This window comes from Gouania willdenowi, chromosome 7 (genome assembly GCF_900634775.1).
Source record: "Gouania willdenowi chromosome 7, fGouWil2.1, whole genome shotgun sequence".
Classification (NCBI taxonomy): Eukaryota; Metazoa; Chordata; class Actinopteri; order Blenniiformes; family Gobiesocidae; genus Gouania; species Gouania willdenowi.
The window spans coordinates 32299125-32326358 of record NC_041050.1 but is presented as its reverse complement, the minus strand read 5'-3'; the positions used below and the strand labels follow the sequence as shown (position 1 = coordinate 32326358).

Below are 27234 nucleotides of genomic sequence, written 5' to 3'. Positions count from 1 at the left end.
ACAGATGAAAGACCCACCAATCACCCCATGAACACTTGAATTACCCTCACAGGGACTACGAGAAGGATTTATTAGGGTGAAAAAGTTACTTAGTTCTGCTTTAAAGTTTACAAATGATGGATGAATGCCCGTCTCTGTCTTTACTCGCACGACTGTCGCTGTAATACAATAAATGTCATTTTAACAGGTTCAAGAAAAATAAAGCATGATAGTCTTTGGTCAGTAGGACTACTGGCAAAATTGCTAATTTACAAACATCCAATATCTTTAATCTTATGCAACATTCAGTAATTAGGTGATTTTTCCTGTTCAACAGTCTTTGTTTGATTATTCGGGACAGTTTAACTAACTTTTAGGGCTGGGAAATATATCGAGATTCAAGATATATCGAGTTTTCTATTTTGGCGATATAGAAAAAGACAATATCGCCTATATCTTTTTTTTACTTGTTTTTATTTACACAATCACACAGAACAAATAACATCATAAGTATTTAATATCATTCTTAGAATACAGTCAAACGGTGTCTTTACAATTTTTCCACATTTCTGAGATATCTATTTTATAGCTTAATTTGTATTAAAATAGTCATTTTAGGAGTCGGTTTTCCTTACTTCTCAGAACAGCATGAAAAGCAGAGTTAGATGGATTTCACTCACACATGCTGTCCTTTAGAGGAGAAAAAGCCAAAAGTGACATATATTGTGCAGCTGTTTGTTAATAAATGTCATCAACAAACTAAACCCTGAATTGTCTTTCTGGTCAGACTTTACTGAGTAAAAAATAGAGATGAATGTCTTATATCGCCATTTTGAGAAAAAATATTGAGATATGAGTTTTGGTCCAGATCGCCCAGCCCTACTAACTTTATTGCCACACACGAAGGTTTCATCACATGCACAAAACCCCAACATTTGCAATTGCCTTAACAACAACAGCCTTAGTTACAGCCTAAACTGCAATTAGTCTTTGTTGTCATACATTTATTAAATTACTTACAATTGTTTAAAAAACAAGCATAGCCACTAAGTAAATATTTTCAGAGAAACCTGCAATCATAACTCACTAACTACTAGTTCACATGAGATCTTGCACCCATGCACCAACTTTACTTATTTAAGTACAAGAATTCTCCCATGAAATAAATGTAATTCTGGTTTCAAAGGCTTAGTATGCACAGACTTTAGGCAGTACTTTGATTGTTACCGACCATGTGGGAGAAACAGAGAAAAGTGAGAAAGCCCTGGAGGGCAGACAGACATAAGACCCTCACCAACACACCACACACACGCATGCATCTCCAACACACACACGGCCCCCACGCGCTGAGCCGAGCGGGCAGTTGCAGCCCAGTGAAGCGGCACAAGGCAAAGGAGAGGTTGGAGGGATGCAAGGGTGGGGGGAGCAGTAGCAGGAGGGGGGAGGTGCATAGAGGGTGCGAGGCGGCGGAGGTAGGGGAGGCGGCTGAAGGCTCGGTGCTGGGAGGTCAGTGCTGGAGCAGTCAGGCGTGCAAGCGTGCCTCTCCGCTCTCCCATTTTCCTCTTGTTTCTTTACTCCCCCACCCCTCCACCCCTCAGTGTTAGCAGAGGCCCACTGAGGTCTCCACAGGGGAGCTTCACAGACAGGTAACGACTGTGGCTTTTCCCCCCCTGACAAACAGAGGGGAAGTGGAGGTGAGAGGGAAGCTGAGCTTGGTCAATTTCAACAATATTCTTAATTCATTTATTTGTTCACAGTTTTTGTTTTTTGTCCTCGCACATCATTAATTTGACCCTGACCAGGACAATAAGGCTCATTTAAAATGCAGCAATTAGGCCCACTAGGTGCATAATGGGAACACTCGATGCCTTCTAATGAGTGGTCAAGTCCAGCTCTACATTGCACATGGCTACATCTGTTTATACCACAAAAGCAGCAGAGGTTTAAAATATTAATAAAAAGTAGTAGTGCACCAAAATTCTGGACACCAAAAATGTTCGGCCGAAAACCGAAAATGCACCTTTGGGTCATTTTCAGAAACACTTTTCAACCGAAACAGAATGTTGTGATGACGAGAGCAAAATATGGGCTTTAACATGACTGTACTTGGTCCAGATTATAAAGGTCATTATTTGGATGGGATTAAAATTAAACCAGTGAGCACAAAAAATGATCCATGCTGCAATCAAAGCACACGTCTCCAAGAACAAGCTTGGATAATAAATAAAGCTAAAAAGCAGATTTTCATCAACAACTTAAATGAACTTTGTGTTCTAAAGAGAAAACATATTTAATTTTACTCTTTCAGCAACTCAGTCAGTTTGGTTAGTACACATTTAGAGCCATAAAATGCAATGGGACTAATAATTTGTACAATAATTTCTTTCAGTGCTTCGGTTTTTGGCCGTGGGTTTCTTATTTTCAGTTTTGGGTTTTGGCCACGGATTATATCAGCCTGCATCTCAAATCTCTGATACATTATGTATTGTTTTTATTGGATGTATTGAGGTTACTTTTTTAAGGGTCTTCTAATCTATTTTTAAATATTTTATTCAACTGTAGAATATTCTTATGTTTAAGGTTAAAATTAATGTAACCCATTGGTAAATAATAAATGTGACTATTGTTCTCTGTTTGAGTAATATCACTTAATCGAGCCTTTTTTAACATTCCACACCACAAAATAAGCAATAAAAGTATGTATGATTCGTGCGGTTATCACCGGTTATTGACCAATACCAAAAGACGCAAAACATGTAGATTCTCATAATGCAGGAAGATTGAAATAAGCCAATTATAACTTCACATGCACTAAAAAAAACAAAAAAAAAACTTTCATAACATGTTTTTACAATAACTATTACCGTCATAGACCTGGAACTTCATTATTTACCCATAATAAAAGTTAGCTAATGCACTCTGCATAGTGATGCATGCTAATATCGTATCTGCAAATGCATTGGGCTTCAAAGTAGGTCTGAATTTATCAGAGGAAATCACATGGTGAAAACCAAACTCTCTTTTGGTGCTCTCAGAATTTGAGGGAGTTGAATTTCTGAAAAATAGCACTAGTGTGAAACCACAAATGACTGATAAGACAGATGGTCCGAAATATTTTAGTTGCAACTCAAAATCCTGCACCAAAACACACACTTTAGCATAAACCACTATCAAGTTAACACATTTGGTTTTGGGTTTTTGGCATCTTGCAGGGATGGACGCAATTGGAACGTGATAGTTTACATTTTTTCACATTATCAGACTCATTTTCAGACACACAGATGCATTTGTGACCCACGAATCACAAATTACTGCATCACATGTTCTCCACACCTCCGAGCCAATGACCATCCCTGTGTCACCATAGCAACGTGGCAACAGCAACACGTATGCAATCATGTGAGCATGAACACAACACACCAACTGTACAGAAGCCATGGCTGATCTATGAGATGAGTTTCAAGTATTTTCAATAGAGTTGATTTAATGATTGTTTTAACCTTATTGAAAGACGCGTTATGAAATTATAATGAGGTAGACTATGAGAAATAGGCCAGAAGCGGGTGCGTGTGTGTGTTTGGTGTTCATATGATAGTGTGTTTCATTGCACTCTGCGAGAAGAGTCCTTGATTGGTGGAGGTCTTTATGAGCCGGAGGAGGGGAGTGTAATTTCCTCCTGGCCTCCGCCAGTTCCGCTGAAATAACAGTGCAGAGGAAGCCCAGCTCTCCCAGGAGGAGACACACACACACACACACACACACACGCACACACACACACACACACGGCAAGTCGGCTTAAAAATAATCACAGACACAAAACATAACATGCAGATAAAAAAACAAACACACAGAGTCAAGAATAAACTCAAACGAGCAATGCCAAAGTTGACTTTTATGTTCAAAGGACACATCACACATGCAGCACAAACAATGTGTAAGAACTGGAAGGTGCAACTTTAGCGGAAGCTGCCATCAAAGAGGAACTGCATAATAACAGGCTGAACAGAAGTGTAACGTTGTTGACAGCTAGTTATCAGCAACTCATCACTCAACGATCAACGACACAAACCCCTACAAGTCAAGTGTAGAACAAAAAATGTGTTTAAAGCTGTTATCCCCAAAATTTTTTATCAAATAAAATCAAAGCAAATGCCTTGGATCAATGTTTCTCAAAAGGGGCTACGTGATGGCACTACATGGGGTAGTTGAGACAGAGTGAGAGTAAAATATGTGTTTATTTTTAGTAAAAAATTATAAACATAATAATGACGATGGAAATGATCTTGATTAGAACACGAACAAAAAATAAAAGGGTCAGTCTTGGTCCCACAACATGCAGGAGATGACAGGAAAATTTTAAAAAACTATCCATCCATCCATTTTCTGACCTGCTAGCTCCTTTTTTTAAGATTTAAGAGATAAAAACTATAGAAATAAATCTATTCAGGAGGCACTAAATACTGTTTCATTCCACTTATTTACCAAAAGGGCCTCTTTAAAATGTGTGTTATCACTCATTCCTTTCATCATTTAACTCTACAGGTTTTTTTTCCATAGTATTCTGAGCAAAATGTAAGATTGGATTCAGAAATGAGAGAAAGGGTGTAGTTGAGCCAAAAAAGTATGAGAACCACTGCCTTAGATCAATGACTTGAATCATTTACTCAAAAAAAAGGTAAAAGAACAAATATACTGCTTGAAAGTTATTTTTTTTTTGTCCACTGTGTTGACATTTTTACACAGTGCATTGTGGGACGTGGAGTCCTGTAAACGTATACACAGAAATGTTTTTACTTCATTCATTCATTTACGTGATTTCACCAGATAAGGAGGAAAATATGATTCGCTTGATAGTTGACATTATTTTTGTTCTATTTTGTTCCCGGTATTCCCGTGATGTCAGAATGAAGTGAAAACACTTCTATGCACCCGTATGCACGACTCCACATCCCACAATGCAATGCTCAAAAATGTCAACAAACTGAGCGTTTCAGTGGAAGACTGCACGATATGGCTTCAAACCAATATCGCAATATTTTTAGGCTAAATCCCGATGTACGATATATATCTCGATATTTTAATTTCTCATCTCAATCACTGTACGAATGTTAAATTCAACCCTTTGGTGGGGTGTGCCATCTAAGAAACCTCACGATTCAATTCGATTACAATTCAGGGTGCTACAATTCGATTATAGATAACAGTTATCACAATTGTCGATGCATCTCCTCCTCCTCTCCGTATACACAAATAAACATGCGTGAAGGTTTTCTGGATGGACGGGGGAGTGCGCAGCAACAAGAGAGTCACAGAATCCCAGCTGATAGCAAAGCTATGTGACAATTTATACTCAATGGTCGCAATTAGAGGTGTCCCGATCCGATATCGGTCCGATATCAGCCTGAAAACAAATATAGGATTCAATTTTTCCAGTTTTTCAATTATTTTTTTTATTTATTTCATTCAATTGTAGAATACTGTAGATATTATGTTTAAGTTTAAAATTTATGTAACCAATTGGTTAATAATACAGTTTTTCTCATACCTACTGTTGCTGACTATTGTTCTGTTTGAGTAACATCACTTGATCAAGCCTTTTCTAATATTCCACACAACAAAGTAAGTAATTATTATTTTCTAATAAAAAAAGAAAAGAAAAAAGTAATAAAACTATGTAAGATTCATGCTGATATCGAATCAATATTGGTATCGGCTGATATGCAAGGCTGCAATATCTGTATCATATCGGAAATGAAAAAGTTCTATTGGGACATAATATACGCAATATAGTCAATTCATACATCTCGCGTGGAACAAGTCGCAATATATCGAGTATACAGTATTCAATATACTGCCCAACATTAGAGGTATTTTTGACCTTTTTCCTTTATTTTTTGAGTAAATATTGTCTGATTCATTCATCTATGAGGCATACATTATGATTTTATGATTATCTAATACAAATAACAATGGTAATGTATTTAAACACATTTAAAGCATTTCTTTGAACCACAAAATCCATGGGGAGCAGCCCCCTTCAGCCGGATATGACGTCAAATCATTGATTCTAGTGAACTGTTTACATTGGCTTCGACCTTAATTCTCAGATTTTTTCCTCTAGGTTTTGTAGTGATGATAAACATCTTGAGCCCAGGCAGACACAGCAAATTACCTTCTATGAGCTGTGAGCAGGCAGGTGAGACATCTTCTCACCAGCTGCTTTAGTTTTTTATGATGGCTTGACTCATGCCTATAGCTAAACAAGATCACTCAAAGTTCAGCTGTCAAACTTTGAAAAATAAATGTCGGTGTGAGGTAATTTGTGTCAGGAGGGAGACATGCAGTGTGTGTGTGTGTGTGTGTGTGTGTGTGTGTGTGTGTGTGTGTGTGTGTGTGTGTGAGAAAGAGAGAGTGAGCAAGCTCATCAGTGAGGGAGTGCTGGCTGCCATGCCCTGAGGGGAGTCAGTGGGGAGAAAGAAAGACTCCAGTACAGACCGTACGAGTCCCACTGCCTCCAGTCCTCTGCCTAACCCTGCCGCCGCCGCCTCACATGGCGCTGCCAACATACTTAACCTTCTGTGTGCCTGTGTGCTCGTGTGTGTCACTGCAGCATTCACTCATTAGGCTTCCACCACAAGACATGCAGAAGGAGAAAAGGCTGCAGCAACAACAACCTTAAGGGCTCTCTCATAAGCCTGCTGCTTACGTCAATAACAAAGTTTTCTTCACCACCGCTGTAATTGAAGTGGAGCTGTACAAGCCACAGCAAGCCAAAAGCCAATCACTGCGATATCTGTAATGAGCCTACACATGCAAACACAATCAAAAAAACTCCTGTAAGAAGAATTAAGACTAGGGTTTTTGCCCGTCTTGTCTGCTTTCCTGCCCCCAAAAACCTCCTCCAGGTGATTTGTTTTGGCTGAACCCTTGGAGCTTGGGTGCAGGGTTGTCATTCTTAGCCGTGAGAAATGTCACCAGTTTACCTGTATCACTCAAACACCTCCGGCTTATCAAAACCGCCTTTGCCTTGCGTGCCTCACACACAATAATCAGCAGTAGCCACGCTCAGTAGCTCGCTAAGCCTCTTACACCCTTCCCTCAAGATTAGTGCTTGGGAGCGGCGACAGATGCGCTCCGTGGTGATAAAAACGCACACACACACACACACACACACACAACCCACTGCACCTGTGCGAACAGATTTGGCAGCAGTGAGCCGGCGGTGTACTTGCTCAAAGCTGACACAAACACACGCACATTAACAAAAACACACACAGACACACACATAAAGACGGAGCACTGATGCCATAATCGTGACACACCTGCAAGGCCTGCAGGTTTGGCAACGTGCCCCTGGCAAGGCCCTTGGGGAAGCACAAGGCAAACAAAAGTTCAACAGCCAGGTGAGGAAAGTGATGCAGTGAGACGGAGGAGTCGGAGCAACAACATCTAACGCCAAGCACTGGACACCTCAGTGCCTGTGTGAAAAAAAAAAAGCTGTTTGGGTACTCTGCATTTGTAAAAAGGCCTAAAGTGAATCTGATATCCATGCTGAGAAAAATTAACGTCAAATCTGACATGTGTGCCTGTGGGGTCCTTCACAAGAAGGCTAGGAACACAATGCCTCAGTAAACACCGTGAGACATCCATTCAACGATGGAGCGAGCTTGATAACACAGCAGAGTTCACAGAATAAAAGCCACAGAATACGAATTGATGACTGAATGAAAACAAACATCCCTGAGACAACATTTGGTGTCTTTATCTCTTCCTCTATTGATAAAACTTTACCAATATAAAATAAAACTGAAGGAAGAGCAAGCATTTATCCACAAAACAAAACAAAACAAACAAAATACCCATATTTGTTTGTTTTTTTCTAATCCCTAATGAACCATTATTGTAACTTGTTTTTGTCTTTTTTACTACTTTGTATTAAAATGTGTCCTCTCCGCTTTACCTGAGCATGACCTACGCTGATCATTTCACACTTTTTACCCAACCATACAATCTACATAAACATAATAATAGCCTAATAGTGGGATGACTAGGTTTAAATACTTTATGACTCATAACCACGAGTGATAAAGTGTTCAAAATCAGGATGATCATACATGTTCCCAGCCACAAGTCAGAAAGTAAGCAGCAAAATTCAATATTCTCACCACTGGAGATGAAATTCGACAACCAGGACAGTCACAGATGGGAGGGTGCACTTGTAAGATTCCCTTGGACATAAGAGTCTTGAGACTTTTTCCTGAAAAAAAAAACAAAAAACATTTCAGTACATTACAGCAGAGCAGGAAATTTGGGATCAGCTTATCTCATATAAATGTATAGCAGTTTACTTAAAATGACAATAAGCAGATGTGTTTAGTTAAAAACAATATAACAACACACATATAATGTGGCTAAATGAGCCCATACCTGCAGATCAGTTAGTTTAACTGTGTCCACAGTGCAAACCCAGCCACTAATACATACTATCATATGTCCATTGACATACACAAACACACCATAACGCGTGTCATTCCTGCCTGAGTGGTCTCAAGTGCCAGCGTGTGTCATTTTTGCATAAAACACTAAACCAGTGATTCTCAACTGGTGGGTCAGGTCCCAAAAGTGGGTTGCAGACCTCTACTGGGTGAGTCGCGGACAGCTGGTAAAAAAAAAAAAACTTAATCTAACTTACTCTCATGTTGGACTTGTCTTTTATTTTGAAAGAAACACACCGTGAAATGCATGTTACACAGGAATATATATAGATTATGTGTGTTTTCAACAGCTTTTTGTAAAAAAAAAATTCAATTTGGTTGGTTGAATTCTAAAAAAAGAAAAAAAGAAAAAAAAAAAGAAAAGTGGGTCACGATTAAATGACAGGGGCAAAAATGTGGGTCCCATGGGTGAGACCAGTTGAGAACCCCTGCAATAAACAACACACGTTATGGCTGCTGTCTTCATCGCAATCACACACATATCTCACAAAAAGCAAAAAGTGTCAGATGGCAGACTTGTGTCATTTCACTAAATTAATATCAATGTTAAGTGACGTGGAAAGGCTAAACGACTAAAAGTTTGGAGTGTGCCATATATGTAGTGCGTATAAGTGGAAAACATCCATGCATGCACAGGTGCAGTAGCTCCAACATGAATCCAGTAAGCACAAAAATAATCACATCTACGTCCATGAATCCCAGTTGTCCCATCAGTGGCGGTGCAGCCAACTCCAGTTGTCCCAGTGAGGCGCGTGATCTCAGCCCAGCTCTGTGCCACAGGCGCACAGCCTTCTCTCATTAGTCTCCGTGCGCACTGTAACCCTTTCACTCCAACACTCAGTACCGAACCGTCGGTACCCACTGACCCACTTAAACCCACACCTGTTCTTACCTTTGTGTCTGATACTCCGTTTCCAGTCTTTGGCTGTTTCCCGTCCACTGACAAACTGGAACTCGTTGGGTGTGAGCCACTCGCCCCGGTACTTAATTGAGGGTCCCTTACTACCTTGGCACAGTTTATTAATGTAAAGCAGAGCCTTGTTTTCCCCACACTCCACCTCGATGCACGGCTCTCCGTTGTCGAAGAAGGGCTGGAAGTCCGGGATAGAGGAGAACCTTTCCAGCATCAAGTCGTCCGTGTGATGGTGAAGGTGCTGGTGATGCAGCGCCGAGTCGTGGAGCCCCAAGTACGCGCGGTGATGGGCAAAAATGTGGTCGTAGGGTGGCGGGTGCGGGGTCACCACGGGAATAGCGGCGGTATTTAAAGGGGCCAGGTATTCGGACTGGTTAAACGCAGTCAGTGCCATATCTTCTCCATCCAGCCTCTCCTTTTTGATGGCAGGCATGTTAGTGGGAGCCGAGCGCCGGTAACAAGTGAAAAAAAGCTTCTCGTCCAATCCAACTTGCGCGTCCTCTCCGTCTGAGCCAGACTTGGAGACGCGCCGCCGCTCGGTTTTACGCTGAGCTCCCGTGTCGCTGTGAGACGAGACAACGGTGTGCTGAGTGCTGAAGTTGCCGGATAGAGTCCCATTCAGTAGTTTCCAGCTCGCAGCGGCGGCAGCGCACTACGCCAGCCTCACAGCTCCTTCCTCCCACATTTAATCACACACGCTCTGTTAATACCTGACATGCTGGGCAGCTCTGATCCCTCACATTACGTTTCCAACTCATTCTTAACTCATTTAGGGACACCCTCTGAAAATCCTGATCAGCATAGGATGATTTTCACGTATTACCTTTTTAAATATGGGGAAATTCATTGCCTATATTATTTTCCACCACGTTCTTGGAATAAAAAGACATGATTTATATTGACAAGTTGTTATAATGAATGTGGCTAACGAAAATTAAACAAATCCTCCATATATTATAAATATGTTCCTCCTGCTAGCTATACCAGATGTTATCATCTCCAAACACATGACAAACCACCGTTTTATAAGCAGCCAAACATTCACAAGCCACATTTTTAAAGTTTGGTGCGAGTTGAATTTTTTTTCTTAAACTTGTGAGTGTGTGAAGTCACGCTGAAGTTCACAGACTCAGACCAAACAAGATTTGCACTCCCTGCCGCCTCTCCACTTGGCCCATTTAAACAGCAGAGCGCCGCACACCCAGGGGGGGACTGCGAGGAACGACGCGTCAGTGCGTAAACATGCAAGGAACCGTCATCAAAGGGGAGTACAGTATAAGTATAGTAGTGTGTCCAGCTTCATCCAAAGTCCTTTAACTCACACTTCAGGATGTATTTGAAAATGCAACTTAACAAAGCATGTGTCCTCACACAATCCCTCCTTGTGCTTGGACTCGCCTTTTGTGACTCTCTGGAATATAAAACCTAATTTCACAGTTGTAAACCAGACCTTCGCCACTTTACATAAACACCGAGATGGCCTGCAGAACAGATGTCAGAGACCACCAGATCAACCCATGACAAGCAGCCACAAGCATACACGCTGCATCTGTCACACTTCCTTTGTGTGTCTGTATTCAGTCATTTGTTAATCATGGTTACTCCACCTAGAAATGAGGTAGTCCTTGTCCTGAAGAACAGCTTCAGATGTTCCTCTGCTGCAACACACTCCAGGCCCCCTTTTTTTGGGACCATTTCAGGGCATTAATATGGGGTACCGATTGTAAAGTTGCACATGCTAAAATAAACAGAAACTTTTTTGCAACATTTAGCAACAAGCCATGCATGTTTGAAAAACATATGTGAATTTTTTGTATGCTACTTTTGACAAGTTACAGTAGTATTTGTGAAATTTACATTTTTCATAAAAATATGGCAATGTTAAATCTAAATGTCAATGTTAAATCTAAATGTTAAATGTAAAATATTAAATCTAAATTTAAATGTTAAATCTAAATGCTAAATCTAAATTTAAATGTTAAATCTAAATGCTAAATCTAAATTTAAATGTTAAATCTAAATGCTAAATCTAAATTTAAATGTTAAATCTAAATGCTAAATCTAAATTTAAATCTAAGTGTTAAATCTAAATTCTAAATGCTAAATCTAAATCTAAATTCTAAATGCTAAATTTAAATCTAAGTGTTAAATCTAAATGCTAAATCTAAATCTAAATGTCACAGGTGAAGCTAAATATTTTGCTAATATGAAAATTCACCGGAAGTACCAAAATAAAAGCTCACCCGTGACATTTAACATTTAGATGTAACATTTAGATTTAGATTTAACATTGACATTATATTTTTACGAGAAACGTAAATATCACTAATTTCACAAATATTTCTGTAAATCTGGTCAAAAGTAACATTAAAAAAAAATCACATTGTTTGTTGCTAATTGTTGCAAAAAGTTGCTTTTTACTTTAGAATGTGCAAGTTTACAATCAGCGCCCCATACACTAATGTAAAAATGAAGGACTCAGATTGTGTTTACATTTCCAAAGGGTCTGGTCTTGCCAACAGGTAAATAAAGGTACAGTATATCGGTACACTGGGCACAGTCCCTGATCTCAGTTACACATCATGATCTAATTCATTAATTCAGAAGTATCTTTTTGATTGACTTTGGTATGACAGGCCCTAAACCAACCAGAAACATAGCTTTAAATTCTTTCAACAGTTTAGTTCTTTTGCTACAATAGGATAATCATGTGGTACCTTCTCAAAGCCTCTCCTACATGCAAACAACTAATCTCATTCTCCTCCATCCAGTTTGTTCTACAGCTGACTAACTACAGTAACCTCATTATTTGGTCAAAAATCGATTGAACATGGCTGCTATTCAGACAATGTGCATCCATGGAGAGAAGTTGGAGAACACGATAGTTTGCCTATTCCAAAGTGTGGTGAGTGGGTTGTTGAGGGCCAACTGCTAAGTAGCATATTGGTGGGGAAAGACTTAGTGAAACCCTGAGGTGGACACTTAGGTTCTTTCTGTGCAGAGTCTGCATGTTCTCCTAGTGTTTGCCTGGGTTTTTTACGGGTACTCCGGTTTCTTCCCACTCCATAGGAGTGAATGGAGTGTCAGAATTGTCAGTGTGTGTGTCATTCTGCAATGGACTGGAGCCCTGTCCAGGGTGTATCCCACCTATCCTTCAAAGGAAGCTGGAGATAGGCACCAGCAGACCCCCGTGACCCTGAAACAGGAATAAGTGGGTCAGAGGAAGAATGGATGGATGTTTGATAATCATGTTTGTTATGACATGTTACTGTCACATGGTCATAATGTAAAAATTGGTAGGGTATTTTGCCTTGATCAATGTCAAGTTGTCATGACAATGTTTTCCCATTAAATGCCAACATACTGTAGCTCCAAAGGTGTCATAATTTAGCAAACGACACCTAATGACAGCCTTCATGACACCTTATTAATGCTAATGACTACTGTCATGTCATAATAATGACAGCATAATGTCAGCCTTATGTATACCCCTTCAGATAAATTTTGGGGTAGTTGCAGAAATTGGGTAAAAATAAGCAAAATTGGTTCAATGTGTTCAGAAAATATTCTTAGTTTCTTGAAGGCATGTGGTGACTTCAATTGGGGTCCTGACCCTAAGGTTTAGAACCCCTGGTCTACAGGACTTCACATCCCACAATGCAATGTGCAAAACCTTTCCAACATTGTCAATAAGAGTGTTTACAGTGGACATCTAGACAAATTTTTGAGCAACACTTTCCACCTTTTACAACAATTTTTCGAGCAAATGATCTTTGATTTATTGATCTACGAGGCTTACACTATACCTTTATCTGATTATTATTTTTTTTAATAATTTCCAGCGGCTTTAATATTTTTTAGAAAATAAATCAACCTAATGCTTTCTTCAATACCTAAACCTAAGTCTTTGGCCACATTTTGTTAAAGCAGTTTCCTCTGTGTCTGCAGAGTAAGTTCCCTTGAGCTGCGAGTGCTTGTGAGCAAGACCACATCTGACCCCCACCAGTGGCGAACCACCCAGGTGGATCCACCGCCGACACATGGAATATCCATTCCAGCTGCAGAAGTGAGGTCCAAACGCTGTGTGTCGAGGGCTTATAAATCAGATGAAACTGCCTCTGACACACACAGGAAGGACGCACACCACACCGCAGGCAGAAGCAGGGCATGAGAAAGCCAGAATCCACAGTCGAGCCAATGGTGGCGTAAAGCGCCTGCAGCCAAGGACGGCCATGCAAACACACAGTGGACGTGTGCAAAAAGAAACACATGCCAGCTACCGCGCCAAAGACGATGATGAGCTGCGGACTGACATTTACCCCTTTGGGATATGTGAAGCTGTGCTGTCTGAGGGTCGTAAAATGGTGAGATTTGGAGATCTGAATCAGATCAAACAGATTTATATAAATCAAATCAGGTTGCTAGATGGTACTTATCCAAAATCTAAAAAAATCTAAGTTAAACCACTTTGAAAAATGGCATCAAAAGTCAACATATTTCAGCTAAACAATAAAAATCCCTCCTCACATGTTGGCAGACACGCTGAACTGTAGCACCAACATAAGTCATGGACGGCTGACATTTATGGTGTATGTTTACGAAACCATTTCAAGGAACTGGAGCACTGCATTTCACACAAGAAACCCTCAGTTTCACTCTTTATCAAACAGATTTCATGACATTTAAATGTCTCAATGGAAACCTCAGTGAAAAATGCGTTGGAGGGTAAACCATTAGGGGAGTCCTGATGAAACAAGTCATAAAGGGGACTCCCATGAAAGAACCCACTCTGGCTTGCACGTTGGTGACTCATTCTTGATATTTTTCATAATGAAGGGGTTCCCCAAACATCTACAGACATGAGACATCAGCTTTCCTACTGTATTTTCATTTATGGGTTGCTATATTTTTCCATTATCATATTGTGCTTTACACATCGCAACAAAACTGGTTGATGGTGATGGAATTTACAGTTTGAAACGCCACAAAAACATTAACAACCTACAATAAATGCATGAGTGTCTTACTCTCTGTGAACATCTTACTTGTGCTAAGAGCAATGAGTTGATAATGCTCACAAGTACTAATGTAGTCCTACTTAAAAAGGAACTTCATGTTTTGGTAACAGTATTATAATGGTGATCATTCTTCATTTAAAATAGAATAAAATAAGTGGATCTCATCATAAACACTGTATACCAACTGAAAACACTTACACACAGAATGAAGACTAACAACCATTTCTAGAAGGTACGACCATGTCGCGGGAGTATATTGTGGTACTTACGGTTTTGACAGTAAATGACCCGTATTGAAAGGTCAGGTTATGAAACCCACTAGTTAACACCACAAACAAAGTAAATTCAGTTAAAAAAAAAAGCTTGAAGCAGAACAACAGCCCAGTTTTTCCAATATTGGTGGAAAAACCATGACTGATATCACATTTTATTGCAAATATTGCAAGGTAATATTTGTGGTTTGATAATATTACCCATCTCTATAATTGTCCAAAAATGTTGAATTCGGTTTAAGTCATGAGTTACTCCTTACCCAACATCTATACATCCATTCTCCATTTTGATGCCTGTTTCCAGCTATCATTGGGTGCTAGTTGGGGGTCCATCCCAGGGCAACACACACAGACAGACAACCACTCACACACCTAACTGTGCTGTTGTATACTTAGTTTGACAAGTCAACAAAAGACAACATTAAAGGGCCCATGTTAAGCTAAATCAACTTTTCTGTGCTTTAAACATAATACAAGTGCTATTTATGCTTCATACACATGCACAAAGTGTTTTTTTCATTGATTCCCTCAATCGTTAGTTAGAGCGTGATTTGCTCCTTTCTTACTGCAGGGCGAGCCCAAACACCTCGCTCCCATTTGATGACGCATTGCCACCTTGATGAAGAATTTGATGTGGCACTGAACTGGAGAAAGCGCGCCTCCAGGAAGGTCTCTGCCGTGATTGACATGGAAACAGACACACCCACAAAAGTGAGCATTTCAGCGTCTTTTGCGCAGTGCTATGTATGTATTTTCTACAGTCTATGTATGTACCGGCGAACGCCCCGCCTCCACGCTCTGTCTCGTGTTTATAAAGCAGCATGAGCTCGGCTACGGACTGGGTGGGAGGAGGGCGGGCCGTCCTCTGGCCTTACATCACAGTGCTGGAAGGAGGAAGTTAGTGTCCTGTCTAGACACGCCCACTCAAGAATATGCATAAGTAGGACGCTAATCAGCCTGTTTGTGTAGAGTTGCTGAGAAAGTGACTTTCCAGAGGCTAAAACTCTGGAAAACAGGCGAGTTTGGGGAAATAACCCTCAATGTTTTTGGGGTTCTTAGAACAAATGGAGATGGATGAAAAATGGCATGGGATCTTTAAATGCTTTAGCTCTGTGTCACTGACACTAAACTGATGGAGATATATTTTTAGATTAGTTTAGTTAGTTTTTTTGCATGTTGCTTTGCACAAAAATACCTCGACCAACTTGTGGTTGTGTCACTGTGATAGAACCGTACACTTCCCCACTTAGTGGGTCTGAGATATTGACACAGCTATTTCTAAGAGTTTACTTGTGAGTATTTAGAGTTGCAACGAAGGACGCAGAGACTTGGTCTGAGTGTGGACCCGTCCGACGTTGGTGTCTTATAGTTGCCCACAACTATGACAATTTGCATACCCCTGGGGGTACCCATACATCCATGCACCAAGCAAAATTTACCAAGAATGGGAAGGTCATTTTCCAAGAGAAGTGATTGGTCAGGAGGCAGTGCTTTTATACTCGCTGATATTCATATCTTATCCACAACTTAACCTGGTCCTGAGCAGGTTTGCCAAGTTACCATGGTGATCTATGTTGGTAAAAAGTTAACCAGTGTCATAGTAGAGCACACAGAATAAATCCCACAAGTTAGCACGATATGAGGAAATCAAGCTTCATTGTGCAGGCCCTTAGAGTTACGTATTAATCTAGCCATCATCTAGAGCCACATGTAATATTAAAACATAGTCTTGGTTTCACACATTTACACTTTAGGAAAGAGAGAGGAAAATTTAAAAAATAAAAGCATTAAAAATATGGGGTTTTATAATGTTTATTTTTAGTTAAAAATTATAATAATTGTAAATATTACCAGCAACTCACAAAACAACAACAAAAACACAAAATAAGAGAAAAATATACTGAATAATAAAAAGAACAAACAACAACAAAATATACAAAATGGCACTAAAAACACATACTAAGAGAGAAAAATACTATTACCAGCAACACACAAAACACAGACATTAAATGAGGGTAAAACACACAAGATCACTACAAAATACACAAAAATAACAAAGAAACAACCAAACGACACCAAACACATGCACGCACGCACACACACACACACACACACACACTGAGAGACAATAATTTAAAGCATACCAACAACACAAAAATGACAACAAAAACACACAAAATAGGAAAAAAATATACTGAATAATAAAGAGAACAGACTAACAACAACAAAATACACTAAATTACACTAAAAACACACAAAATGACACAAAAAACAAACAAAAATGATGATAGAAATGAGTTTGATTATAAAACATGAACTGAAAATACAAGGGTCAGTCTTGGTCCCACAGCAGGAGGGAGATGAACATAAATGATAAAAACTATAGAAATAAACCAATTCAGGAGACACTAAATAATGTTTCTTCCACTTATTTACAAAATTAGATTCTTTAAAATGTGTGTTATCACTCATTCATTCCATCATTATGCTCTACGCTTGTTATAAGAAATAAGAGAAAGGGGAGTACTTGAGCCAAAAAAAAAAAAAAAAAGGTTTGAGAACCACTGACTTAAGCAGTGGAGCACAACTTCAGTTCTGCCTTGAAACACATTTCACATCCATTCCACCGTTGGACGTGAACCCCCCTGACGCGGCCCCCCGCTCTGCTGGCAGCGGCCCCGGAGCCGCAGCGCTGCCGGCGGGACTGAGGTCATAAATAACCCGGAGAGAGGAGCGGAGACCGCCGGGCGGTGCACAGTCTGACCTGACAAATACTCACTGGAAAACCATCAGAGAGCCAGAGCCCACCCTAGCGCTGGGAGCCAGCCTCTCAGCCCTGAGCTGCCAAATAGAAGGGCCTGGGACTGGGACTGGGCCCGGGACTGGGACTGGGACTGGGACTGGGCCTGGACCTGGCCCCTACTGGAAAAAAGGAAAGAAGACAGACAGAAGCGTCTCCTCATCCAAACAGAGCCGGAGACAACTAACTATTTACAGCAGTCTGAGTTTCATCAGCATTGACTGTTCAAACAACACCACTACATAGACACATTCACTAACACAACTTAAAGCAATGGCCTCTCTTTCAATTTCACCTCAGATTTTCTGCCATAAAAGTATATTTTTTAACCAATTATCCAACCTATGCTCTGTAGTCCTAGAAATATGAATGAGTAAAAAAAAAAACGTGCAAAATAAACACATTCATGAACTGAATAAGCGAACTTGTCACATAAATATTGTCTCATTCGAAAGCCACATTAAAATTCATGTCATGTCACTTATAGTTAAAGTTAAATCCTCTTTAAACTGACCATGTAAACACTTATTTCCAAATGCAAATTTAATTCTGAATGAAACTTAAATCCAAATTAGGTGGCTGGTTTATTCTGATTTTTTTTTTCCAACTTTGTCTGCACATGCTGTCAAATGTCAACACGACAAGAGGTGCAATCTTTTTCAGACAGCAATGCATGTTTTGTTATTGCAATTAAATAAATGCATATATTTTATTGCATAATTGAGACCTTCACCACCCCTCCCAAAGGAAGGGTAAGAAACACTTTCTTTATAGGGAGGATATAAAAAGAGAGGGCAGTGTTACACCCAGGTGAGCGGGAAGGGAATAGGGAAGAGGGAGTCAGGGTAGGAAATGGTAGAGGTGGGGAACAGTTGACTGTTTTCAGGTGAGCATGAAATGTGTTTGTGCATATTGTGTTGTGTAATCAGTTCAGCCAGTCTGGTGACAAGTTTGGATAAATTGAAGCGTTTGACACAGCACCCACCTTAAGTACAGTATAATGGTGGAGGCCGTGAAGAGAGGAAAGGAGTGAGTGGTTATTCCGATTTGAATTCCCAATTAAATAATTCCTCTATTTGGCAAACATTTAATTCCGCTTTAAGTTAATTCCAGTCATCCTGCGCATGCTCGGCCAGTCGCAATGATGCACGGTGATGACATAATCCAAGATGGCGGCCCGGACTAGAGCCGAGATTATTTATCTAATAAGAACCTCAGAAGGTATGGATATAATTAAGAGTGGATGGACGGAAGCATAAACATGAGGACATTCACACAGACATCGATCTGAATCTGAATCAAATTTTCCATGTCATTTTGTGTTTTTCAGAATTTTTTGTGCGTTTAGTTGCCTTTTTGTGTGTTTTTGGAGTCATTTTGAGTATTTTCTGTATGGGCCACATAGTAGTAGACCGTGGGCCGCATGTGGCCCCCAGTTGCCCATGTCTGCATTAAGCCTAAACCACGCTTCTGCGTTAAGTCAACATCGTAAATACATGTAGCCCTCTGGGTTGACTCTTGTTTCTACAATAAACTCAGGCGGCCAAAAAGTGGCAGCGTTTTATTATTTCCTTTCGTGGCTGCACAACAAGAGGAATCCAATCACAGACAAAAGGTTTGTGTTTTCTGTTGTTACTAGTGCTTAGGGCTGGGCGGTATACCCATTCATAACGAATACCGGTATATATTTTTGTTATGATATGAATTTTTTAATTTACCGCAGTACCGGTGTATTTGATCACACAACTTTCAGAACGCTACGCTGCGCCGCGTTTCAAGCCAGACCCTTTTCAATGTTGCACTTCTAAATAGGAAGGTAAACAGTAGCGCTCTGGTGGTAGATACGGTGTAAATCATAGGTGTAAATGGATGAGAAAAGCTCTGAAGCTGCATGTGAGCCTGTGCCTGCGTGCACATGCTTCTGCTCCAGGAGAACAACACTCACGGAAATAGAGGCATGGTTAGCTTAGCATAAACCATAAAAAAACACCACACCACTGAGTATGCAGCATTTAAAGCTAGAAATCAAGCTAATGCTAAAGCTAAGCTCGCGCGGCAAAGAGCCATTGAGCTGCTGTTGCAAACTTGTATTACTACTCGTGTGGAATTATTCTACAATATCTACTCATTATGACAGTAAAATAGAGCATCCTAAGTCAATCTACTGGAGTAATTCATCTCTCAACCAGTAGAATAAACACCTGTTTATTCATAAAAAAAAAAAAAACATCATATACTGTGAGACCATTAGAATTATGAAAAATACTGTGATAAACATTTTTGGTCATACTGCCCAGCCCTACTAGTGCTGTTAGGAGATTAAAAAATGGTGCGATGAATTAATTATGCTCTGTAATTAATTCATCTATTTTTTAATTGCATCTAAAAATTGCTGAGAATCTCCCTCAAATTGAGGTATTTTCATTTAAATCACAATATCGTGGCAGATCAAAAGATTGATATATAACAAAGTGTATTTATAAACAGACATGTATCCATTTACATTCCGCTGTATTTGAGAGTAGTCCGAAAGGCTGCCACCACCTTCAGTTTAGACCATCAGGAGGAAATATTGATGTGTACTCATGTCAATCTCCAAATAATTGAAAATTCAAATGAATTAAAACATCAGGACTTGTTCATTTTGGCTCTGAACCCTGTCATCTTGTCCAGTTTTGGCAACACAGCGTGTTCGGAGCATGCTGCAGTTAGCACTGCCCGAATGTCCACGCTACCTGTCCGTGCTAGCTGCTACATGTTTAGCAATGAGTTGCTAGAGGGGGCTGCTGTCAAGCCCCGGTCGTCGGCAAACTTTTTCTTGCTCGATTTGCACACAACTAGGCTTGTGTTTTGCATCCGGTGTTTTTAAAAGCCAAAATGAACGCAAACAAAGCTGAGAAGCTCGGCAGTCTCCCGTCTGTGCATCTGTATTATGGGTATACCGGGAACTCTTGAAATGAGAAAGGTTCCGCGCTGTTTGGAGTGCTTAATAAAAGGCCATTAACAGCGTTATTTTTTTCTGTAATTAATTAATCACAATTAAGGCATTAAAATGACAGCCCTAGTTATTACCGCTACTGTGCCACGTCTCTGTAGCGTTTGTGTGTTTCATTAAAGCAAACAATGGCTCCAGAGAGTGCCAGAGGACTGCTGACTTAACATTATGTTTAAAGTTTATCCACGACAGTGCTACACTTGATGTTTGTTTCCAACATCATATGAACATGATTAGGTATACAGTAGGTAAGTATTAATCTTTAACATAGCATTTTAAGATGCTTAAGACATAAAACATTGTTTACTATGACCAGAAGATAAACAAGGACTTTTTAATGCCCCTCTGCAACCACTCACACACAGAGCCACAACCTCCTAGCAGCATGGCGATAAATTGCAGAGCAAACTTTGATGTGACGTCAACGGCGTCGCTCGTGACGCAGAAGCATGAGTCAGGCTTTAGTACGTGATGAGATAATCAGATAATCAGGTGCTAAGAAAGACAAGAAGACCCTAGCTGTGTTTAAAATGGTGTACTAATGCAATATACACAACAAACTCAATGAGTATACAGTCTACTATATACTATAAGTATGATTAGGATGATGACCATTCACACTGAAGTATAATTCCAAGTTTCCCAAGACGAATTTTGAACCTACAACAAGAAAACCCTGAATCACACTGAGGCTAAATATCTCTGTTAATTTGCCACCTTTGAAAGTTCTGAAAACATTTGAAGCAAGAAAGTGATTTCTCGCATACTCAATCTTTTCATACTATCTAATGTAAACAATCTATATACTAATTTTGACATCAAATTTAGAATTAGTAGTACGTTAGTAGGATTCAAGATGGCACATGGTTGTGGCTTATCATATTTTATTTTTATACTTAGTGCTGTATGCTAAATGCGTCCATAAACGGTTGCATTTACAGTCCTTGGAGTCGCTGTCAGATTTCATATAAACGGGAAAAGATTCGAATTCTGATGTACCTGGTTATGATTTACAGTCCACATAAATCCTTCTGTCCATTAACCCCAACCAGTCGAGGCAGATGGCTGCCACCTCTGAACCTGGTTCTGCTGGAGATGCTTGTTCGTGTGGATTTGTTGGGTTGTTTCTTTGTTATTATGAATTAAATTTTTTGATAAGCGCATTGTGATGACTTTGTTGTAATTTGCACTATACAAATAAAGTTGAATTGAACTGAATTGAATTGTAGGAGGCCTATATTTGACATACAATTACTTCCAAGGTCCTGTACTTTAGCCTCGCTTGGATACTCACACTCATTGTTATCAGGAGACAGGGCCTACAACGCACTGATTGGGAAACACGCAATGGGCATTTCCACACAGACTTTAGCTAAATCTTCTACCAATGTCCAATCCCCAACCTCACAGAAAATATAAGACTGAACCTCAGAGTTCCAAGCAGGCACAGAAACTCTAAACTGGAGGGGAGGGGGATGGTTGAGTGGGGGTTTATGCTGTCGTGCCGGCGCCCTTGGCCTGCCCCTGTGGATCTGGGGGGTCAGGCGGCTGTCTGTGATCCCACACAGCGGCTCTTCCACATGGGATTTATTTTCTTGCTGGATGGGCAGGCAGGCGGCCCAAGAGTATTCTCATTTTAGACCAGCGTCTGTAGCTGTCAACGCCAGCCGACAGAGGCGAGCGGACACCCGACCCGAGTATCCTCCCTCAACACTAAACTTTGGACTCCCTCCCCTCCTCTCGCTGGTCCCTGTTCACACACAAACCCACAGCTCAAACACACACACAAAGTTTACAGCCTCTTATTTTGATCTGCTTGAGAAACATCAAGTAAATTACAATATTGTTTATTTATTTTGGAATTAAAAACCACTTTTCAGGTTAGTTATTCTTCCCTTTGATTGTAAAGCTCTGTCGTGAACTCTTAGCTTCAACCAGGAATGAACGTGGTCTATCTGGCAAAAAAAATGCACAGCGTCTCTCCCTTCTCCCAAGCGCCGTTAATAATTTGTGCAGTAAAAGATAGCATGCCTCTCTGAGTTTGTGGGAGTTATTGGCACAGTATTCCCCACCATATTTGTGCGAGGCAGTGATAGGAACATAAATTATTTCTTATCTCTTCCGCAATCCATTTTTCAAAGGGCTGACTCTGTGTTTGAAGGCTAGCAGCACCAGCAGCCAAAGCCCAGATAGTGGGCGACATTAGCCTTGAAGAGATTCGCCTTAGTGATTTCAAACAATGCAATAAGAGCAGAACTCATTAGAATGACTCGTGCTGTATGACCATAATTTAGAGCCAAATTAGACTCTTGGATCGAATAGAAGATCAAAACAATGGCCAGCATTAGCAGTGCTGCAAGGGTAAACTCTACTGTCAGATAATCAGGAAGTCTCTAAAGTATCCTGATTTATGATTTGAATGCTAATTCCTTACATTTTAGGTAAAAACTACTGTATATCTAGACAGCTAAAAACTTCACAACATTTCTCATGTTTTATTTAGAAATCAGGCAAGTAAGTTGAATATTCTTTATTTCAGAAACAGAAACATTTAGCTAAGCCTCTGTTTAATACCCTGCATTATACAACAAAGAAAAACATCCTAAAGGAAATCAATGTCTTTTGAAAGCAGTGAGAATTTTGCCACTTTTTCTTAACACAGCTCCTCCGCTGATTGCTGGAGGTCAAGAGATATTTCTTGAAAAGAAGCTCAAGAAAAGTTTTCATTCAAAGTTTAAAAAAAGGCTGACAGTATGTCGACTTGGTCGACCATGTAACCTCTGCTCTGAAGCTGAACATTTAGGAAAACTCTAAAAGCTCTTTGCAATTTAGACCTATTCTGCAGCTCAGACCGATCTGCAGAGACAAAATGACAAATGATAAATATCAAACCCACCTCTGCAAAGCATTAATGTCTGCTCGCAGAGAATAAACCTTTGCTCTCCCTGCTACTATTGATTTTTTTTCCCTGTGTGATGTGAAACCAGCAATCAGCACTGCGGTTCGAAATAGCTCTGAAACCGGAGCTGAGACGTCAATGAGTCGCCAACACATTTCAATTAGCAAGCCGCCCAGGCCGATCTCTCCCCCGGGGCATAAAGCACGAAGGGTCGGAAACTCCCGACCCAAGCCCACATATGGTGTCGTACTGGCTCAAATGAATCTGATAAGCCACTGAGGGAAAGTTTTTGCATGCTCCAGCTGGCTTTTACTCTGCTATGAATTTTCAGGTCAGACACGACAACAGCATCAGAATTCCTCCAAAAACTGGGGTTTGAGGTAAACTGTTGGGAAACGGCAACGGCAATGAGGCAAAAAACCACACTCCTCACAAATGAGCCTGGAACTACTCACTTTATGGTGAGAACCAAAGTGATGGTCTATTTACTTTAATGTATTTGGACAGTTCATTCAAACAAGGTTTTTTAATTCAGAGCTGGCTCTGACTTAGCACAGATCAATTCACAGCGGTGGAAATAAAGTAAATTGTGGACAATGGGCGGGGGAGGGTGTTGGAGGGAATAATAATTAGTGGTGAATAAAAAAAAGACAGTCATAATAAAATAGACATATTTGCTTTGTTATTTAATAATAGTGATAATAACAAAATTATAAGATCAATAAAAAATATTAATCAAACGTAACACTCACCTCACAATCAATTCTCGACCTGTTTTTTCATCAAGTCACTGAGTATAAGATAAGATAAAACTTTATTGATCCCCCAATGGGTGAAATTTACATGTTGCAGCTGCTCCAAAAAAACAGGGAAACAGGAATTATAACAGCATAAAAATAATTAAATAAGGAAAGGGAAAATACAATGGAATTAAATAATACAAGGCATAAACACTATGTAGGAAATAGGAAACAGGAAACTCGAGAGCATCAAACAATAATGAAATAAAGGAAAAAAATATAATAGAATTAAATAATACAATGCATAAGCACTATGTACACTTACGCGTGGATCACACAAACACTATGTAGACTTTATACACGTTTGCTTGTGGAAAGACAGAGCAGAAAGAAACACAAAGTGAGCAGCATTAATGAGATTGATAATTATTTAGCGGTGATGCTGTTGAACAGTCTGACTGCAGATGGAATAAATGACCTGCAGTAGTGCTAAGTCTTGCAGGGTGGATGTCTCAGATGTCTCAATATAAGTAGATGTTGACCACTGAGCAATTTATAATCACTTTACAACACAATAGGGGTGTGCCAAAATATAGGATATATTGCGATATTTCGTCTTGCGGTACATTATCGATACACTGGCGCTGAATATTGATTTTAAAAAAAAAAACATTTTAATCCTTTTTACACAAGTAAAGAACTAAGCACAAGTTAAATGTTCTCAGGTTTGCAAGTTTACATAGAACAAACTGATATTAGTATTAGCACTATAATGTATGTGCAGTCTGCAGTGCAGGTTTAAGATAAACTATTCATATGGTGGTAAATATAAGGTAAAATGTGTGCCCAGGTTTTCATAGACCACCCAGTTGTTTATATTATAATGCACTGACATATATTTATTTTTCATATGCAGTGAAATGTTGTAGTTTTCATAAAACAAGTTAAGTACCACTGATATGTACCCATGTGTACAGAGAAGTTGATAATACTAGCACTGAAATTAGTATTTTCTGCATTCATTTTGTCTTCAATGATTTAAAGTTAATTTGCACAAACATCATTAACAATATTTTGGTGAAGCTTTACTTTGTATCACGCTTCCCTTAAAGACTTAAACATAACACAAGGACATTGGACTAGTTGTGGTCAGTGTGTGTTAAGAAGAGCCACTGTGCAGTATACACTTTGTTCTACTTGGCTGTCACTCATGTGAAATTGATTGACAATGTTTTGTAATTCCTCTTAAATAGATTCAGTGCAGTCAATAAATTCTGAATGTCTTCAGTGACACAGATATCGTAAATTCGTATATCGTAATATATCGATTGTCGCAGAATCGCTGCATCGTGATAATATGGTTATCACGGGCAAAAATATTGTGATATTTCGTATCGCGAGGGACCTGGCGATACCCAGCCCTATAACATAATATGACAATGAACGTGACACTGCAATGAAAATAAATATTTCTATTTTGGTGCTTGTCGACACAATTTTCACATTCTTTTCATGCTGCTGGACATGACTTTAAAACTCATGCGCTTCGATTGGAAGTTATTTTGTTCAATTAAATCTTATTAAAACATTTCATTTAGGCTTTGGGTTATGTTTATGGTTAAGGTGATAAATCCCACTGATATAAATTGGTTATCAATTTGTTCAAAGCAGCTCCACATGAATTTGTGCTGCACAGCAGCAAAAAAAAAAAAAAAATAATCATGTCATGCAGCACGGAAACCGTTTGTTCCAAGCAGCACAAAAAAATTACACAAAGTCTTTTTCGTGATAGTTTCACGAACTCCTTGAGACTTGGCTGCACTTTAATAGTGCGACCATGTCGTTCATCTTAAGACTGTAATGAGCTGTAGCAAGAGGCCCAGTCCCAAGATGGCCGCACCATAAGCAGGCTGGCGCCAATCAGCACGTAGGCTGTATAATGTTGATAGTCGTGGTGCAGATAATCACAAACTCAGTTGTCTGAAAGGAACTTTGGGAATAAATAAATAAATCTCAAACTTTGGTCCAAATGAAAAAAAGTAGCTGGCACCAGGTGGAAAGTAAACGCCGCTGGTGCTGGCCAAAGGTCTTTAGGAAACGGCTGCTTAGCAACAGCTACTTTAAAATATATGCATTTCTTTCTTTATCTTTATGCTTTTAGAACTTCCAAAGGTGGCGAATCAGCTGTAATATTTAACCTCAGTGTGCTTCAGGTTTTTGTCGTTGTAGGTTCAAAATGCATTTTTGGACACTTGAAAGTACTGTATACTGCAGTGGGAACGGTCATCATCCTAATCCTCAGTTTTGTTGGTTGTATAACATGTCTTGGTCATGAGAGCTCTACCTAGTGTAAGAATCATAAAGTACAGTAACAATGCACGTTTTATGTTTAGGGCCATACATGTGTTTTTTTTTTTTTAAAATCTCCTCCACTGGCCAATTGATAATGGAAGGTGCTGCATTTGGCTGAAGCTTGGACTCCGCTGAGCTAGAAAATCAACACCGAATTTTTACATTCGTCAACATGATTCTATTCTTATTAAAATTAGTAAATGTACCTTGTAACTGGTTAAAGGACGTAAACACTTGCCAAATGAGGATGACAATATTTCCAAAAAAAAAAGCTAATTGGAGAAAAAAATGTGAATACTCATTAACAAATTGTTTTTAAACCTGTGTTTGGCTCTATTAGCACCAGATTTGTCATCATCAATACATTTGGATTGTTAGTTAGTAATATTGTAACACATTTGCTGGAAATTTCTTAACACATTACTGGTAATTAGCTGTTTGATGACACTGTATTTCAAAAATAACTGTTGCACTGATGGAAAAAACAAAAAAACAAAAAGCATGCTAAAAGAAAACTACATTCCACTGCATGTAAATATATTACAAAATTACGCCTCAAAACGTATCTATTCAGACTTGCTTTTAACTGCTAAGACTACTTATCATATGAATTTTAATGTTACAATGGCTCTTAAAACTTTCATTATTACATGTACTCTTTTCTTTTTATCATCTGTACTTTCATTGTAAAGTGTCTGGGTTTTTTGAAAAGCGCTATATAAAAATAAAGACATTATTATCAATATTATTATTAACCAAATTTAAATGACA

General features: G+C 39.4%; 1 protein-coding gene across 3 annotated transcripts in view; it reads right to left on the bottom strand.

Moving 5' to 3' along the window:
* samd11 (sterile alpha motif domain containing 11) overlaps nt 1-10506 on the bottom strand; it is a 79967-nt gene extending 69461 nt beyond the window's left edge. The window contains exons 1-2 of one of the 3 annotated variants that reach the window (XM_028453816.1): nt 9367-10506; nt 8145-8236 (exon numbers count right to left, since the gene is read on the bottom strand). In XM_028453816.1, the coding sequence (XP_028309617.1) occupies nt 8145-8236; nt 9367-9820 (546 nt within the window). In that variant the 5' untranslated portion in view covers nt 9821-10506. Of the gene's footprint in view, nt 1-8144; nt 8237-9155; nt 9301-9366 lie in introns of those variants that run through there. The other 2 variants (XM_028453817.1, XM_028453818.1) reach the window with 2 other exon arrangements.
* Between the last annotated feature and the right edge of the window lie 16728 nt (nt 10507-27234).